This window comes from Uloborus diversus, chromosome 5, assembly GCF_026930045.1.
Source record: "Uloborus diversus isolate 005 chromosome 5, Udiv.v.3.1, whole genome shotgun sequence".
Taxonomy (NCBI): Eukaryota; Metazoa; Arthropoda; class Arachnida; order Araneae; family Uloboridae; genus Uloborus; species Uloborus diversus.
The window spans coordinates 185,000,626-185,018,732 of record NC_072735.1 but is presented as its reverse complement, the minus strand read 5'-3'; the positions used below and the strand labels follow the sequence as shown (position 1 = coordinate 185,018,732).

The 18,107-nt window shown below is 31.1% G+C and overlaps 1 protein-coding gene across 1 annotated transcript in view; it reads right to left on the bottom strand.

Annotated features, from left to right (window-relative positions):
- Positions 1-18,107, bottom strand: part of LOC129223337 (choline transporter-like protein 2) — a 66,994-nt gene that overhangs the window by 26,332 nt on the left and 22,555 nt on the right. Inside the window, exons 7-13 of the mRNA XM_054857904.1 lie at positions 17,956-18,016; positions 16,784-16,834; positions 10,163-10,283; positions 7,505-7,588; positions 2,456-2,568; positions 2,216-2,338; positions 1,020-1,119 (exon numbers count right to left, since the gene is read on the bottom strand). Of these exons, the coding sequence (XP_054713879.1) occupies positions 1,020-1,119; positions 2,216-2,338; positions 2,456-2,568; positions 7,505-7,588; positions 10,163-10,283; positions 16,784-16,834; positions 17,956-18,016 (653 nt within the window). The remainder of the gene's footprint in view (positions 1-1,019; positions 1,120-2,215; positions 2,339-2,455; positions 2,569-7,504; positions 7,589-10,162; positions 10,284-16,783; positions 16,835-17,955; positions 18,017-18,107) is intronic.

Sequence of the window (18,107 nt, the reverse complement as noted above, 5' to 3'; positions counted from 1 at the left end):
ACGCATCACAGTATGAAAGGAAGTATTAGGTTAAAAACCGATTTCACCATAGCAAAACTGGCTCCAAGGTCAAAATATTTTAATTACTGACAAGAAAATTGTATAGTGGACAAATGTATCAGATATTTTAAAGCAAAATGTTGATTTAATTACATTCAGAATCTTCTTTGCTTGGTACTTTAGTGTTAGAAGAAGGTAGTTCTTAATATTTCGTTAACGTGAAGCTTTTCAAGTATATTTGGTAAAGCATTGAACCTTAAAAAAACACGAGTTGACAAAAAACAATTCTTTTAAAGCCGAGCTAGGCTCGGTCGTCCAGGTATTTTAACATAAAGAGGGGTGGGGGTGGATTGAACCGGAATTTAAGTGAAGAAATTTCTAATCACTTTTGGCAGTAAATTTCAATTAAAACCCTGAAAAGTTGAAAATAATAATTTTTTTCAAAAATTAACTTCTTCGGGAAAAAAACGGTTTTTTTTTCCGTTTTTTTTATAAATTTTCCGGTTTTTTTCGACTGTTTTCATTTCTAGCCATCACTAACATTTTTTGGATATAGCACATCCAATTGTGATCAGTTTTTGAGTTTCATAACCATTATTTTTATTTGGAGGGGAAGGAAGCATTAAATTAACCATTAACATTCTCACAGGTAGAGGTGCGAAGTTTAAAAGTTTTTGTAGCAATGAGGGAGATTTATGGGGGAACTATTGATCCCATTTGAGTATCCCTCCTAAATATTTTTTAAATCATCAACAATATCCTCCCACCCTTAGGGGTTCCTTTTTCAGCTTTTAGTGTTCAAAACAGGAAGCAGCAGATATTTTTAACAATAATCCAAAGATTTAAAAAAAAAAAAAACTGGTGAAAGTCGGAATCTGCAGTGAAAACCAGACACTTAGCAGGTCTTTACAAGGTAATGGAATGTGAAAAATAAGGTAATCTGCAAGCACCACTTCAAGATTTCATGATTTTGCAAATACATAAGTTAACCATAATACGTAATTTATGGAAAATATTACCTGCTTGCTTCCTTGATGAGTGCGATCGCAATCAGAATGCGTTTTCGCAAGAAACACAATATCAAAAGGAATATAGTAAACACAGCTCCTGTTATAATTGCTGTAAGGAAAATACAAAACAATATAAATAATAATCTTGGAAAGGGCAGACAAAGTCTGAGCACATTTCGTTTTTAGAAGTAACATAGCAGTTTCAAAAGAAATTTAAAAATATTCAAGTTAATAATCAAAATAAATATTCTCTTCCCTACACCTTCATAACCTTCTATGTAAATTGAAAATCATAGAAAATCAAACTTAATACATTTCAAAACTACAATCTATATATATATATAAAGGTGACGGTATTTCTTTGTTTGTACCCAATGGTCAGAAGATCCCATAGCACCTACAGGCCTGAAACATGGCACAAAAATTCGAACATACCCCGGGCCCGTGCACCTTGAAGCCGGAATTCTAAATTTTGAATTAGTTTTTTCTAATTTACTAATTAAGCTACATTTTGGCTAATTGGGGGGTAAAAAATCCCCCCACCCCCAAACACTATATATCGTTGGAAAGGGTTTTCCTTCTTAAACAAGATGTTTGTTTCATTTTTCTCAATTAATTAGAACCGGAAATATAAGCGATTCTAATTGAGCCAATTTTCAAGGCTTCTCTTTCGAGAAATTGCTATAACACTAGGTCCACTTTCCAGACAATTTTCAACTATAACACTAGGTCCATTTTCCAGACAATCTTTCAATTACTTTCTTTTTGGACATTTTGGAGAATGTTGCCTCTGTTGCTTATGAATATTTTACTGTTATTACCTTATTTTAAATTCATTGTGCATACGTTAATTGATTTTCTTTTTAATTAGAAAGTCGCTTGGCGAATTTGGTGATGAATTATGGATTTTTTTACATTAGAAAGCTACTGCAAATGTAACTTTGATGTGATTTGTTTTTCTTTAATTCAACGGATTTTATTTAAATTTTTAGCACAAGCATCGCTGTGCGGGTACTGCTAGTAAACAATAAAGGCTAAAGAACTTAATTTTTAAATACTTAAACAATTATTAATTACTGTTATTATTTACTTCTATTTTTGTTATTATATTTAACTTTAGCAATGCTTAAACTCACAACAATGACTCAAAATATTTGTAAGCAACAATTAAAATTGATAAAAGCATCACACCCTAGAATACAAACCAAAAGCAAGCCATGTGTTTTTCTTGGCCAAATAACTTTTAAGGTTTAGAGTTATCTGAAACTTCCCTCCTGCTGCTGGGTCATCTTTCAGTGCAATATATCTAGTTGTGCTGTAGTAACAAGCTAGAAAAATTTAAATTTACATAAGCATCAACATAACTTGTATTTCTCACATAAATATTTGCCATTTTACACAGCTAATGCTGTAAGAATAACATCTACAGCCAATCATTTACATACCAAATGCACTGAAGCCAAGAACAATAACGATGCTCAACCAAATCATGGGTCCAGCTATCCATCGCATCAAGACAATCCAAACGAGTGATACCAGCATGGCAAAAAGTAAGCCACTAAAAATGAATAAAATCTATATTAATATTTGTATAAAAAGAAAGACAACACATCTATTAAAATTTAAATCTTCTCAGGAATCGATCTGCACTTCTATCACGCTTGATTGAACAGGGTGTCTATCTTATATAATTAAAAACTGAGCAGATGTATCTATGTATCCATGTCCAAGTTACTTCTCCCGAGCGCCAGTGAACTGACCATCAAACCAAGTATCAATGGATTCGTAATCTTCCCGTCTTTATATTTGGCTATTTAACATTATCCTCTGATAATAATTAGCGGAGATATCAATTATATGATACTTGGATTTCGACATAAAATCCCTATTTCTCCAAGGCTTTCCTCCATTCAAATTATTATTCAGTGCTTCATCTCAACTTTCTGTAACAATGCTTTTATTAAAGTTTTTAGTGTGAAGAAGAAAATCATTGAGACCAAACATCTGTTGCCATTTTTGTCTCTGGGTCATTCTGACGAAAATGGTACATTTCATGTCCGGCACTTTTGGATTTTTTACAGAAAATTTGATAGTTAATATGAATTAATCATATTTTTTTCTGTATTCTTCATGCAATTTTGTATCATGAAGTATTTTTTTTCTTAATATTTTGGTTTAGGAATTTTTTTAAAAAAATTATGCTAGTCGAAAAGGCAAAATCTTGATGTAGCTTCAAAACAGAGATAGTTAAAAAGTGATTTAAGTAATTGCTTAAATGCAATAACAAAAAAAATTTCCAATTATATTGCCATACCTTTATTGTAACAATTTAAACAATAAATTTTTTTAAGAAAAATATTTTTTTAATGAAAATGCAGGGAATTTACAATTGTCCCTACAGTTTACAAAGTTTGAAATGTCCACTCTGTTACAATCATTAAAGAATAAAAAAATATTTTTACAAAAAAACTAGCAATACTTTTGAGATGACCAGATGGTAAAAACTGCATGTTTAGCTAACCCTAGTGGATTCAACAGTCAACAAGCAAGGTAAGATTCATTCTTTGTCTGTGATAGAAAATTTGAGTAACAAAATGTCCACTCTGTTACATTAATTTTACTAATTAAAATTTAAAAACAAAATCTAAATTACATATAAAGTAGTAATTTTAGAGTTACTCTTTGCTTTTGTATTACTATTTTAACTGTTACTTTATGTTTAGGTTTAGAAATTTTTTTTAACTACTTATTTGTCCGCTTTGTTACACTTCTTGTGTAACAGAGTGGACAATATTTATGGAAATTGGAAATAGTAAACAAGTCCCATATGCTCTTGATGTTTTTCAAAAAGCTTAGCTTAACTAAGTTATAGAAAAATTGAATTAAATAAAACATTTTAAAAAATGAAACATTGTCTATCTATTTTCTATGCTTAAACATAGAGATTACTTCTATCTTCAATAATAGTGTCCACTCAGTTACAGGTATATCCACTCTGTTACAGGAATATTTTAACTGATTTGACTGTAATTTTTTTTTTAATGTTTAATTTAAAGGTTAATTTGCATAGAACTACACAATTACTAACAAGAATAATCCAACTTCAATCTTTTTTCAAGTTTGTTTCATATAACTTTTGCAAATGATTTTTTTAATTTTTTTTATTTTTGAGTAAGATAATTAGCAATAAAACTTAAATGTGCCTTTTACAATGACATTTTAAGCATTTGTATGAAAGATATGCTCTATTTGTTTATATTAAACAAAAAAAATTCAAAAAATAATTTAAAATTTTTAATTTGTTGTTGTTTTTAATGTGTAACAGAGTGGACAAAATCTTTCATTTCTGATGAAAGAACTGAGAAAATTGGATATTAATACCAAGTTGAGCTAATTAATTTTTATAGTTCAGATAAATTAAACCCTTTTGCCATTATTTGACATTAATTTTTGTTGGATTAGATGACTTTGAAAAAAAAAGTTTTGAAAACTGATAAGTACCATGTTCATCGGAATGACCCTTTTCAAATATGAACAAATAAAATTCATGCTTTTGTTTTAAAGGCTTTTCCTGTCATTGTGGGATTTAAAATGCTTCCTTTTCGGTTATTTTTCTGCAATCTGCCACAATTTTTACTGTTTTTCTTTTCCCTCTTCAAGCCTGATTGTTAAACACACGTAACTTAACATAACTTTTATTTTTGAGGTAGACCATGCAAAGCCGGGCGGCACAGCTAATATCTACTGGTTTGGTGATTCGAAACTCTAGTACATTTTAAGTGACATTTAAAAATTGTCAAGTATCATACAACAAAAATTCTTTGGACACTATATTTCATAGGGAAAGTGAAAAACAAAGTAAAATGAGTTATTTTCTCCCGTTTTGGCATGGGATATTGAAATATTTGAAATGTGAGACGATAACACCATAAATGGGTGTAATTGATCATCTAGACATAGATTTTACAACTATTTACTTTTTTTTTTTTTGCAGTGGGGGGTATCGCCATTTGTTGATACCGCCCACCTGGTTCAGGAAAAAACCTGTTTATCCATTCAAAAAGGAATTTAAATCTTCTATAATAATGTCACTGAACACCTCAGGGACAATGAAGAAACATGGTCGACTGTTTCAGAACAAATTAAAAAATTAAAAATGTTACAAAAATTCCAATTTTTGGGTTTGAAAATTGGGAGATTTGAACAAGAAATTGAGTCATCAGAAAAAGCCATTTTTGTAATGCTGTCATTTATGAGCATTAAAAGGAACGAAATACTACCTCTGTAGCAATTTTTTTGGTTTTAAAGAGAATATTTTTTTTAAACAATTTTTTAAATTAGTGTCCTTTTTCGAGACAACCATACCAGAAAAGGCAAAGAGAGTCATTTATTAATGTATCTGACATTTCTTTATCTCTATTCACATGTACTTTTCATTCCAATATTACATTAATACTGTACCATTGACTTTACTTTGTTTCAGACATAATAATAAGATTAAATATGATGCAACCTTTAATTAGCAGCTCATATACGTGAATATTTAAGTGCCTATTTTTATCTCTTACAGCTCTACATTTTGCCCAGTGTTTTCCATTCTTTATGCAAAATTAAATGAAAAAAAAAAAAACCAAACAAATTTTATAACTTTTAAAAAAATTGTTGGAGGAAAAATCTTCATTTGTCAATTTAAATTAAAGTTAAAAATAAAGGAAACAGCTGCCTTTCTGAGTTCATAATTTCCATAAATGATTGGTCAAACAAAATAAATTTTATAATGGTGCTTTCAAGAAATGCAATTGAGTCCTTTTTTGAAAATTATTTATTTTAATGTTTTATGCCTTTACATTTTGTTCAATGAATCAAACATTTTTGATTCATTGAAATTTTTTCAAAAATTATTTACTTAGATTGATTCCTTAATTTATTTGTGCAGTTTCCCTCCCACATCGCCAAAGACAACCAAAAGTTTTAAGACATCAATTTCGAAAATGTTTCGAGAAAGACTCCTGATTCCCTAATTCTTAACTCACTCAAAAACAGCCAATATAGCATTTCAATACTTCAGCATGGAGAAATTTTCTGGTATGTGGACACGCTTTGCTGTGGTGTAAACATTTCATCTCGTCAGCAATCACTCTCAATCAGTGATTCAGATTCAACCCTAAGACATTTTAAGAGTCCACATAGTTTATTTATGCACGCAAAGCTCGCAAAAAAAAAAAAAAAAATCAAATGAAAAAAAAAAAAATGAAAGGATGATTAAAAATAGAGAGAAATAAGGCTAAATTTTTAAAAACACTCAATTTTTCTCTTTTTAAGTAAAAAATGAAAGAAAGTCATCGAATTTCTTTCTGTCCTGACCGCCATCTCAGAAATTTTGTCCAAGATGGAAGGTCTTGCACCCATGCTTTGCAGGGATGCACATTAACGGGATTTCTTTTGTACATTCTATGAGGAGAACTGCCTTAAAATTTTGAATTAAAACACCAAAATATTCTCTAATTTTAAAAAGTTTAAATTGGATGTATTTTTGAGTTAAGAAATGTCACATGTGACTAAATCTCAAAATTCCTGTTATGAAACCTTGAAGAGAGCAGGCAGAAGCTCTTCCTGTTTTAAGAAAGGGGGTGCTAATTCAGTACAATAAGCACATTTGTACGTTTTTGATCTGAGTACTTCAATATGTTTCATGGTTTGCAGCATCCTTACTAATATTATAAATGCGAAAGTGAGTTCGTATGTTTGTAATGTCTTCACGACTTAATTGATCATCCAAATTTTAATTTCAGGACCCAAACAATGGCTTAAAATGACTCTTTCTACCCGAAATAATTATTGAATCATCTCAATTTTAGTTTCATTCAAAATTCCATGAAAAATATCCCTTTGTAAGATTTTTTTTCCTTTGGTTTTGAAACCAGCAAGGGACTAAATTCAGCAAGAGAAAAGTTGTAAGCATTTTTAAGTAAATAAAAATCAGTTTTAATTTGGATATTTGTCCTCTGCACAAGCCTCAGTTTTAATTAGAATGAATAAAATCATTGAAAAAAAAAAGATCTGTTGCCATTTTTTCTTGTGAGTGAGGGCAAATAAAATTCTTGCTTTTGCTTTGTGACTTTCCCTGTAATCAGGGGATTTAAAAATTTTCCTTTTTGGGTATTTTTTCAAGAATTCTTAATTTTTTTACTGCCAGGATTAGATAACCAAGTAAGGATTTTTAGAGACTAATATCAAGATTTTTGAGTGCCGTCTCCAAATTCGAATGAGCATGTAAGGATCTTCTAACACTGTTGTGTGACAGTTGCCTTTACTTTAATAATCCTTTTAGCACACAACAACAATTGAACATCAACTATGTTTAAACAGCTATACATAACAGCTGTGAGATAAATTTTAATAATGTTTAACAAATAATGAAAATGATGGCTTTTATTGAACACTGACATTTAAAGTGCCGAGAAGAACTAAAAGTGTAAAACAAAGATACTTACATTACAATAAAGTACCAGCTAAGCTTAAAATCATAAAATAACTTTTCTCCAACTTCTTGTACACTTAAAAATCTCGCCAAAAAGCTAGAAAAGAAAAAAGAAAAAAAAAAAAAAAAGATTTCATTGTGGAAGAATACAAGCATAAATTAAACAGTTACATTTGTTGGCATTTTGATTTGCATGTGTATTTTTAAGCAAAGCAACAACCCAAAAACTAAGTCATAAAAAAATTAATAACCACCCTATTCCTTTCCTCTCAGACTGTTGATTAACAGATAATTGATTAAAAACTTGTGAAATACATATGAAGTTATTTTAAATTGATGTATATCAAGGTCAAGTGATACTTTTAATTTTAAATCATTACATTTGAGCACTCATTGTACAACAGAACAAAGCGTTCTATGGTAATATTGTCGCCTCAGAGCAACAGTAAGATATCTTAGAGTTATTTCTGGGATTAGATATCTTACTGCTGCTCTGTGGCAACGATATACAAATTTTTAAAGAAAATTACATCTATGTATGTATTTTAAAGTTAGGAATAAGGAATAAAGATATGTAAAAAAAATAGAATTTCCATAGCCATGTTGGATTCAAGGGCGCCCATATAGGGGGGCAAGGGGGGGGGGCTCAAGCCCCCCCCCTTAGAAATGAGAACTTCCTTGCTTTTAATGCTTTTTTCTTTGCAAAAATGTATAAAAATTTCTTTTCCAGCCATTAATGAATAAGATTAAAAATGTCAAATTTTAATATCTCTAATCTCTACTGAAATCAGTTTCCATGGGGAAAATAGTCTGCTAAACCATGGGGAAAATTTTTGAGCTCCCACTCCCTAAAAATTTTGCATATGGGCGCCCTTGTTTGAACTTCTTCTACAGTAGACTGCAATCGTCTCGCACAAATGCTACAGCAAATTTTCTACATCCTCATTTCAGAAGGGCAAATTATGCCTCAGATATTAGAAACTTTCTCCTCATAGGAGTAAATTTTGTGTTTTCCTTTTTGGCAAGTTTTGACGTTTTAAAGAACAATTTAGGCACATGCTTTGATCAATCTAATCGGTGAATAAAATTTGGAAATTCAATGCTTTTATTTTACTTTTAAATGTAAAATATAGATAATAACCACATAAGGTTTAATGGTTTGTGTTTAGTCAACTGGCATGCTTGAGAGATATTCAAATGTCATTACAATTTTTCACAGCAAAACTGTTTATTTGATGATATAATGCTTTTTTTCCCAATTTTTATACATAACTTACCTAATTTATATTTAGCATTTTTAAAAAATTAATGAATGGCATTTAATTCTGCTATGAAACACTCTAATCTTACATTTTAAGCACTTTTGGTTTGTTTTATTTAATTGTAATATGTAAGACTATTAGCATAAGAATAGCCAGGGATAAGCTAAGGGATTCCTCTTAGGGAGGGCAAGCGTAAGCGCAACATGAAGTTGAGGGGTTTTAGTTGTGGTTTTTAGGGTTGTTTTTGTGAGGGTATATAACTTTCTTGACTTGGCAATTTCATTCAAAAATCTAATTTAGCATTATTATTATAATTTAAAAGTTCTCATTGAAATAATAATGAGTTGTTTTATAGTTGTGTAAATTCTCAAAGTGAGGAAGCATTGGCTTAAGCATAATCCGGTGTTAATGAAACAAAACATTTGGCTAAATAACCTCCATTCAGTTATCCGCTTAGCAAGGAACGATAGATGTGGAAAATATCGGGGATAAAACAGTAACCCTTTATGTTTACTTCCACCATCACTTCTTGTAAAATGGGGTCAGAATAAGAGCTTGTAAAAATATGAAGAAAAAAAGTAACTTTTCAACAAAGATGATAGTCTTTAAATGACATGGTTAGCAAAAAGTAATGACTGGATTTTTAAAATTTACACTTTTGAAGCTATTACAGAACAAAATAATTTATGCATGAAATTCATGAAAAATATCACAAGTTTTTTTTCTGGCTACATATCACACATAGGAATTTATTTCGGGAGATGCCAAAGTCCCTCCTGGAAATTTCCAAATTTAAGTTTGAAAATAGTTAAAATTCTTGTTTACAATGAGCAGTTTTAAATTTATTTCAGAGAGGAAGAGGTCCCTTTGGCACCCCTTTTAATTATCCCCTTGCTAAACATGATCAGCATGTGCAGACCTTTCGCTATGCCATTAACATGTAATCTAGAATCCTGTTCATTCGACACACCATGTGATTTATTTTCATGGGGTTACATCAAATATATTGTTTATCAACCACCAACGCTGAAAACACTACATGAACTTCAAAAATGCAAATGTGCAGCATCACAAACCATTGAAAATGTAATAACACAAAACTAAAGGAACAAACTAGATTATAGATTAAATGTATCACGTGAAACTAAAGGCTCTGGCAATTAAAATTTGAAACTAGAAAAAGTGTTTTTTTCTTTAGTTTTGCATATGAATTATTTTAACACCTATAATAGTTTTCAATGTATAAAGTTTGAAACCCAATCATTCTTTTGCGCGAACCCTCTACTTTATTCACAACACATGCAGTTCCAATCACCTGTAATAAAGTTATTTTTTATATTGATCAATAGAAAGGAGTTCATGAAGCTTTACGTTTTGAAACATTCTGAATACTTGTGATCGGGACTCACCCCACTGCTTTTTTAACTTCCGCAGTAGTTATTTCTTCAGATATTGTTCGGTTAAATTCATCTCTGAGGGGTTGATCAGGAACAGCTTTTAAGAAAATCTCAGGAACACATCGTCCAACAACTAAAAAGGAACTTCATATTTAATGAAAATATATAACATCTTTCATCTCATTCAATTCCGCAGGATATTTTTTGAAAGAAAACGAGCTGATGTGTGCATCACATGAAATACTTTTACTCCAATTTAATGTCATTTCCCCATTATTGGCAATTTTAATGTGATTCAATAGTTCGCTCTCTAAATATCACCAACAGTGGCCAAATTGAAACCAGATTTTAAAAAAAATCGCCAAAATTGTCGCTAAGTTGGCGACCAAAAGACTGGCGATATATCGTCAACTGTCCGCCAAATTGTAACACTACTTGAGTGTATATCGAAATTAACAATGATTCCCCCCAAAAAAGGGGCAAAAGACCCCTTTAGAAACACCCCAAAGCAAACAAAAGGGGAGGTGCACAACTAGACCCCACTAGGAGTCTATGAACCAAATTTAAACTTTCTAGGACTCACTGTTCTTGAGTTGTGCGACATATATACGCACATACATATGTATATATGGACGTCAAGAGAAAAGTCGTTGTAATTAACTCGGGAATCGTCATTATGGATATTTCGCGTGTCTCTACGTTCTTAGACACTTATCCACGTGTGGTCGAATCGAAAAAAAACTCAATATTCATTCAGAGGTGAGTAAAATGGAAATTAAGGTCGATTTTTGAGTGAAAATTTTTTCGCGAATACAATACTTCCTTTTTTGAAAAAGGAAGTAAAAAAGAGACTGGAAGCATAGCAGATGAGAGATCATACTGGAAGATTTTTACCACCATCTACTATTGTATGGAAACAACCAATAGAAAAGATTTAAATTAAAATCAAGTCAATAAACATTTAAAAGCAGTATTGACAAAAAGTAAATAAAGTAAACACATTTTTATCATTTTTTACTGCATTCTAATAGCATTACATTTTTTCATATACTAGAATTTCATATCTAGAAGAGGAAGAAAAAAAGTCCTAATTAACCGTTATGCATTCTACAAAATCAAGAAAAAAAAATTATCAAAATAGGTTAAAAATTTCTTAAAATTTACTGAAGTAGAATTTTAATATCATAGGCGGATTTACGGGGGTGCCAGGGGGTGCGCCGCACCCCCAAATTTTTGGCTGAGTTAAAAAAAAAAATTTAATGTAGTATTTGTCACTCAGAAGCGCAGTTGGGTAAAAAAAAATTTCATAGCTGCTATACTAGTGCTGTGTTATAGTATAGAATAATTGTTTGCTCTGTAATTGTGTATTTATTGGTATATCAATACGAATTCTGCTACTTTGAAACAACTATAGATAATCAAGTCAAAAAAAAAAAAAGACAAAATTGCAACAAACTTAATTAATAAAATCTACTCCGAACTCAACTAAAAACCAACATTTTTTCCGGTAAATTTTCAAAAAATTTTGAAGGAGGACTCCCGGAATTCTTGCTGCAGTGGTGCATTCAGGAGGGATGGGGCACAATACTTGTGACTCTTCCCACAGAATGCTGAGTTGATGTTTTTAAAAAATATATTTTTCATTATTGAAGAGAAAAAAAGATCTCATTTTAGGAAAATGCAGTTATTTTAAGAAAAAGATAAATAATATTGGGGAAAAACCTTAATTTATTTCAAAAAGAGAAATATTGACCTTTAAATTTTTCAACAGCTTCAGATTATTGACGGAGAATTGTGTGTATCCTCCCTCCCCCCTCCTCCTCGCACAATCCTCTTTCTTTCATACTCCCCCTCCTTTTTTTTCATTTTTTCATTCTTTCTATTTCGTTTTCATTTTTTCCATTAGTCCTCAATTTTTTCCCACCGATGCCCTCTCTCTTGCCAATGTTATTATGGAGTATCTTAAATTTCGTTTTTTGGGCTTCAATTTCGCAACATTTCCAAGGAAGATCCTATAATCACTTAAAAACATCGAAAATCGTTTAAAATTGCGTTTTCGGAGTTTCAGTTTTGGAAAACTGCAGTGTCCCTAACGTTCACAATTATGGTCTTCCACCAGGGGCGTAGCTAAGGGGGGGGGTTGGGGACAACCCCCCCCCCCGAAGCGTTAGTCTCAAAAAAAAAAGAGAAAAAGAGGGAAGAAAAAGAAAAAAAGAAGAAAAAAAAATCACTATAACTTTTTTCTGTGTAACAAAGGTCAAAAATTCACTTCGCTCCCCCCTCCCCCAATGCCATTGAAAATCTGCTCCATGAGTGACCCTCAAGTATAAAGACGCCTCAATCTGCTGCAACAATTTTTTGATAATTGAGTGAAATTTCACACTTCGCTTTAGAAATGAGATTGTTTGTTAAATCCACGTATAGGCAGCCTTTCTTTGTCATAGATTCTGCAAATTGTTAAATATGTTTAATTTTATGAGCCGCGCAGTGGGAATATTGCATACAGTCGAATCTGTATATTTCGAATTTCACATTTAAAAAAATCGAGATAAAGAGGTTTTGAATTGCGGAGGCTTTAAGAAATTTTGTACATAAATTTGAAATATGATGGTGAAAATTTGAAATCGATACTAAAGACAATATGGGCTCTTGATTAAAATTCCTCTTTATTAGTTTTGTTAGGTATTTATTCTATTATTACATTATTAAGTGCTTTATTGCGAGTTTAAGGAATCGTTTTGACAGTAAAAGAAACTTTAAGCATATCTTTTTCAAGAAAAGTCTTATTGCTTTTTGGTCCCTGATTTTTTTCTTTTTTTTTTGGATTCATTATTTATCCTCTTGAGGTTAGCAATTGCAGCAAATCTAACTTGGCCAGTAGTCTACGATTTTAATTTTTTCATCACTTGGAAAAAAAAACTTATACTTTCTTTTCACTCCTATCATTTCGGTTTTCTAAGGAATCACAATTTTAAGAAAGAGAGCAACCAAAGAACAGTACTAATCCGGATAACAGAGCGAAATAAACTTGAATGGCTTTTAACTTGAATGACCTTTAACCATGAACTTTAATGTTCATCTTAACATGCCAAACCTGTGAATTTCACCCCTTAACTCTTCTTCCAAGAAAGTGCGCGAAACGACTGTCCTTTGGTTAATCTTCCTGGAAAGCCTATTCGTGGAACGCATTTTTACTGCCTCCTCAGCTCTTGAAGACAATTCCTCTGTTTCTGAGTTGAAGAAAATGTTTTTGTTTGCTGCTTTGAAGATCATTGGGCTTCGAATCCGAAAATGATAGCATAACCGGAATTCGAGACGATAGAGGTTTTTGTTCATCTGGTCTCGTGTGTGTCATAGGAGGTCATAGTCAAAACTACCTTTGCTAACCAGAGTATCCATTGCAATCACATTGATTCTTCAACCAGTATTTACTGCGTATTCTTTTGGAAACGTACAGTCGGTTTAAAGTAGTACATTCTAAGTGAAAGTTGTTGCATAATGAAACGAACAAGACCGATAACAAGCTTTTTTCAACTCAAAGAAAAAAATTAAAATGACGAAAAGGATTGCTCTAAAAAAAGAAAGTTAACGTCGTCTGAAGAAAACGAAGTACAGTCTGCAAAGCAGCGTTAGTCCCATCGGACCCTTCTGAAGGTAATTTTATTTTAATTCAAAAGAAAAACTGCATAGCATTACATGAATAAAATGTTTAAAAACGAGATGAATCTAGATTAATTCTATTAGCTTGGTTCGGATTAAAAAGTAGAAAATAAAAAAGACTTCTGTTTATAATACCCGAAAATTGCTGTTGCTATCTCAGATATTTATGTAAATTCTAAAGCAGCTAATAAAATTAAAAATAAATATCTTTATAGATATATCTTTATAGTCTGACCACCGATGAGATTGAAAGCCAAACATCCAGTTTACAGGCGGAAATGAAATTATCTATTAGCTTTCAGGGATGCCAGCTTTTGTAGATGTGTGTTAGCCTCTAAATTAAGCAGTCACACTGAAATGAACGGAACACGCTCATCAGATATTTGATTTCCCCCTGATTTGGATAGACTGGTTTTGACAAGACGTTGCAAGAAAATTTCACTTTAAATTAAATGGAGGGAAAAGAAAAAAAAGTTAAATTTTCCATAACATTAAAAAAATAAAAAATTCTTTGCTTTTGTTTTGTTTGACACAAGTATCGTAATTGTGGCACCCCATTCCAAAGTATGTAAGATTCACCTCCCTCTTATTTTTTTAATACTAAAAAAATTTACACACACACACACATTATATATATTCATATATATATATATATATATATATATATATATAAGAAGAAGCCCCCCCCCCCGAAAGTCGGGTCTAGCTACGCCTCTGTCTTCCACTCATGTGTTTAAGATTTTAATTTTGGAAAATATTCGAACAAGGGCCTCCCACCCCCTTTTTCTAATTATCTTTTTCGTGATAAGTAGAAGATTTTTTTTTTTTTTTTGGGACAGTAGTCTTTGAAATCCTCTTTTTAATGCCATGGAGTGTTGCATAAGTACTTCCTTTGTAGGACTTCAATTTCGAAAATTTTCCAGGGAAGAGCTTCAGTAAAATCGTCCGGAAACAGCATCAAAAATTGTCCACCATAGCGTTTTTGGAACTTTAAATATGAAAAATTAAAGAGGTAGTGGTAGGGGGGGACATATATTTCTCTCTGTTTTTCAAAAAATCGATTGGGGTCAGTCCGTGAGTGTCATTCCTAACCCAAACTATAAATATGGAATATGATTACTTTTATAAGACTTAAATTTCTAAAAGCAGCCTTGAAGCCCCACGTATCATTCCTTCCCCTAAAATATCACCAAGATCTCTAAAACTGCGTTTTCAAAACTACTATTGCAAATTTTTTATTGGGCGTGAATCCCCTTTCAAACCAGAAGCTGGATTCGCCCCTTGCTTCTAACATCGACTTTTGTTTAAAACTTTTTCTGCAGTTTGAAATGTTAAGAACTGCTGATCTCCTAATGTTACTAAATATGGTTTACATCTCGCTTTTTTAGACTTAAAAGTACGCCCTGGCCTACAATTATTTTCTGATTTCGCCACTGCCTTGTTGAAAATCCCCACGCCCCAGATCCCTGTTATTGTTGCACCCCCAAAATTTTCGTCCTAAATCCGCCTATGTTTAATATAGGACTGAAAACGAATTAAAAATACATTTTGGAATTCCTACATTGTATTACTTTATCCTACAGCCAAATGGATTGTGCAGACTTGTGATTCCCCTTTGATTACCAGAAAAGAAGCTTTTCACTAAAGTTATTTTAGGGAATAACATTACATTGAATGAATAGTTTCAAAAGTAGAATTTTTATAATAAAAAAATATATGCAGAGATCTGTTGGTTTTTATTAATAGTAAGGCTTTACTAACCCCTAAAAAGAGGGTACAGGTATACGGTTACTTTAATGCTAACTAACAGAAATAAAGTACAGTTGGCTCTCTGTTTAACGACGCTCTATTTAACGAGTTTCTCTATTTAACGATGGCTTCTCACGGTCCCAGATGATCCACTAGTGTTAAAAGCATTCTATTTAAGGACGTTTTCTACTTAAGGATGATTTTTTGTGGTCCCTTGAAAGTCGTTAAACAGAGAACCAACTGTATGACCTAACGCATAGAAGATAAATGCGAACAAAACACTCCCATCAAAAAGAAAAAGGTAGTTTTGAAAACTTCCCTTATGGAAAAAAAATTGAAGTATCTACGCAAGGACCATTGGTAGTGGCAAGACCCAATCCAAAAAGAAATTAATTCCTTGCTCACAATTGGCAAAATATACTTCAGTCATATGTTTTAACATGATACAATATTAAGTATGAGAGAATGTAATTTTTTAAGAGAAGGAAATTATGCAATGACAAAAGATTTAAAAGATCAATAAACGGCAGAAAGTGAGACAATTTAGAGAGTTGAAATCACTTTTTAATACTAATAAAAATATAAAAATAAAAACCTTAGTACTGTATGTATTTTCTACTTTTCCACAATAAATATTCACTCAAATTTCAAATAGTGATTATCAAATAAACTTTGTCTGTATCAAAGAACCATCACAAAAAAAAAAAAAAAAAATGACACACTGATAAAAATAAGAAATAATTCACAAGAATATGTTCCTCAACAATGAAAAAAATGATTCAATGATATCTGACATGATTATAGTTCTTTTCTTACATCTTTCATACCTTGTATGATTCAAACTGATAATTACAAAGTGAAAATACAGCAACTTTTGTTACATTATTTTTTGGTGACTTAAATAGAAAAATACTAAGCATAAACTTAGTAAAATAAAACTTGGTGCAGCATGAAAAGAATGTTTTAAAAAATACACAACACTCAAAGAAAACAACAATCTGATGGAATTTTTCGATTAAAAACATTAGTACATTACAAATCTAAGAAGTACTGCTTAAAAACTTTGTGAAATTAATTTTAAAAAAAAACATGTGCAAGTTTTAAAACTGCCTACATTTAACATGCTAATAGCTACTTCAAAGAGAAAAAAAAAACATATGAAGACGGATTCAACCATGCAAAAATGTGCATAAAACACATGCTGACAGTAGAGACTTTACTCACAAATATCTCTCATGCCATGAGGCAAATCTTCTGCAAAATGTGTTGCTTCCACTGACAGGTAAATACAAAGAAAACACATGATAATACATGTTTATACATAAATATATTTCGCTATATAAATTGAAAATTTGTATAGAAGCATAAGCTAAACAACAAATTTATAAATTTACTTGTTGTATTAAAAAAAACATATAATAAGTTCAACATATTAGTTGATTTTTTCTTTTGCGTCTTTCTATCTCCTCCCTCATATACATATCGTCGCCTCAGAGCAACACTAAGGCATCCAATCCCAGGAATAACACTAAGATATCCTACTGTTGCTCTGAGGCGACGAGATATGTACATACAGTAAAATCTTGACAAAACAAGACATAGGGGGTCAATAAAATTACCACTGTTGAAGAACATGTTATATTGAGAGGCAATCCTTACTTTTTTTTAAAAATCTTATTTTAATTTATATATTTTTACTTTGAAAGACAAAGTACAATTAGCTTGTTATGCTGATGACACATTTTAATAATTTGCTAAAAGTAGATCAAGCTCTTTAAAGTGTAAAAAAAAAAAAAATAAGAGAAAAAAAAAGCATGCTATGGAAAAAGAAAAAAAGATAAGTCCTAGAATTGATGAGCAATTCAAGTTTACAAAGTCGAACTTTTAATAGTGGTACACATATTATTTCAAAAAAGTCTTAAAAACGCAAGGTATTTCCCTTCCTTTGAAAGGAAATTAAATTGATGGTTGTTGAACTAAACAAATGAATGAGACATTAATCCAGATGACAGTCAAAGCAATTACTTTCAAGTAGAATGATGTTGCATTAATTAATGCATTCATTTATTATTTTTTTTAATTAAAACTCCACCCTCTCTCCCTTATTTTGACTGATGAAAATATTTTTTCGGAAATAACACATCATTTGTGACTTTTCGGTAAGTTGCTATTCAACTTTCATAAACCAGATGATTTTCTTGCACAGTAATCACAACTGAATTTCAGTGTTGAAAAATTAGAAGTAAAAGCATGACTCAACAGATTAAGAAATTTCCAAATTAAAAAAAAGTTGTTTGAATTTTCAAAAACCTTTTTAAACACATTTGAAAGAAACATACAGAATTAATTCCAAAATAAGTAAATACAAAAATTAAAGATTTAAATACTGTTTATACCTGAAGTACTCTTGAGATATAACATAGCACAGTCTTCATCTTTTACTAAATCAATTGCACTCTGTGGAGGGAAAAGAAACAACTTTATAAATTGACAAAAGCATTTTTTTTACTAAACAGGCAATGAATAAATCATAAATACAGACAGAAAG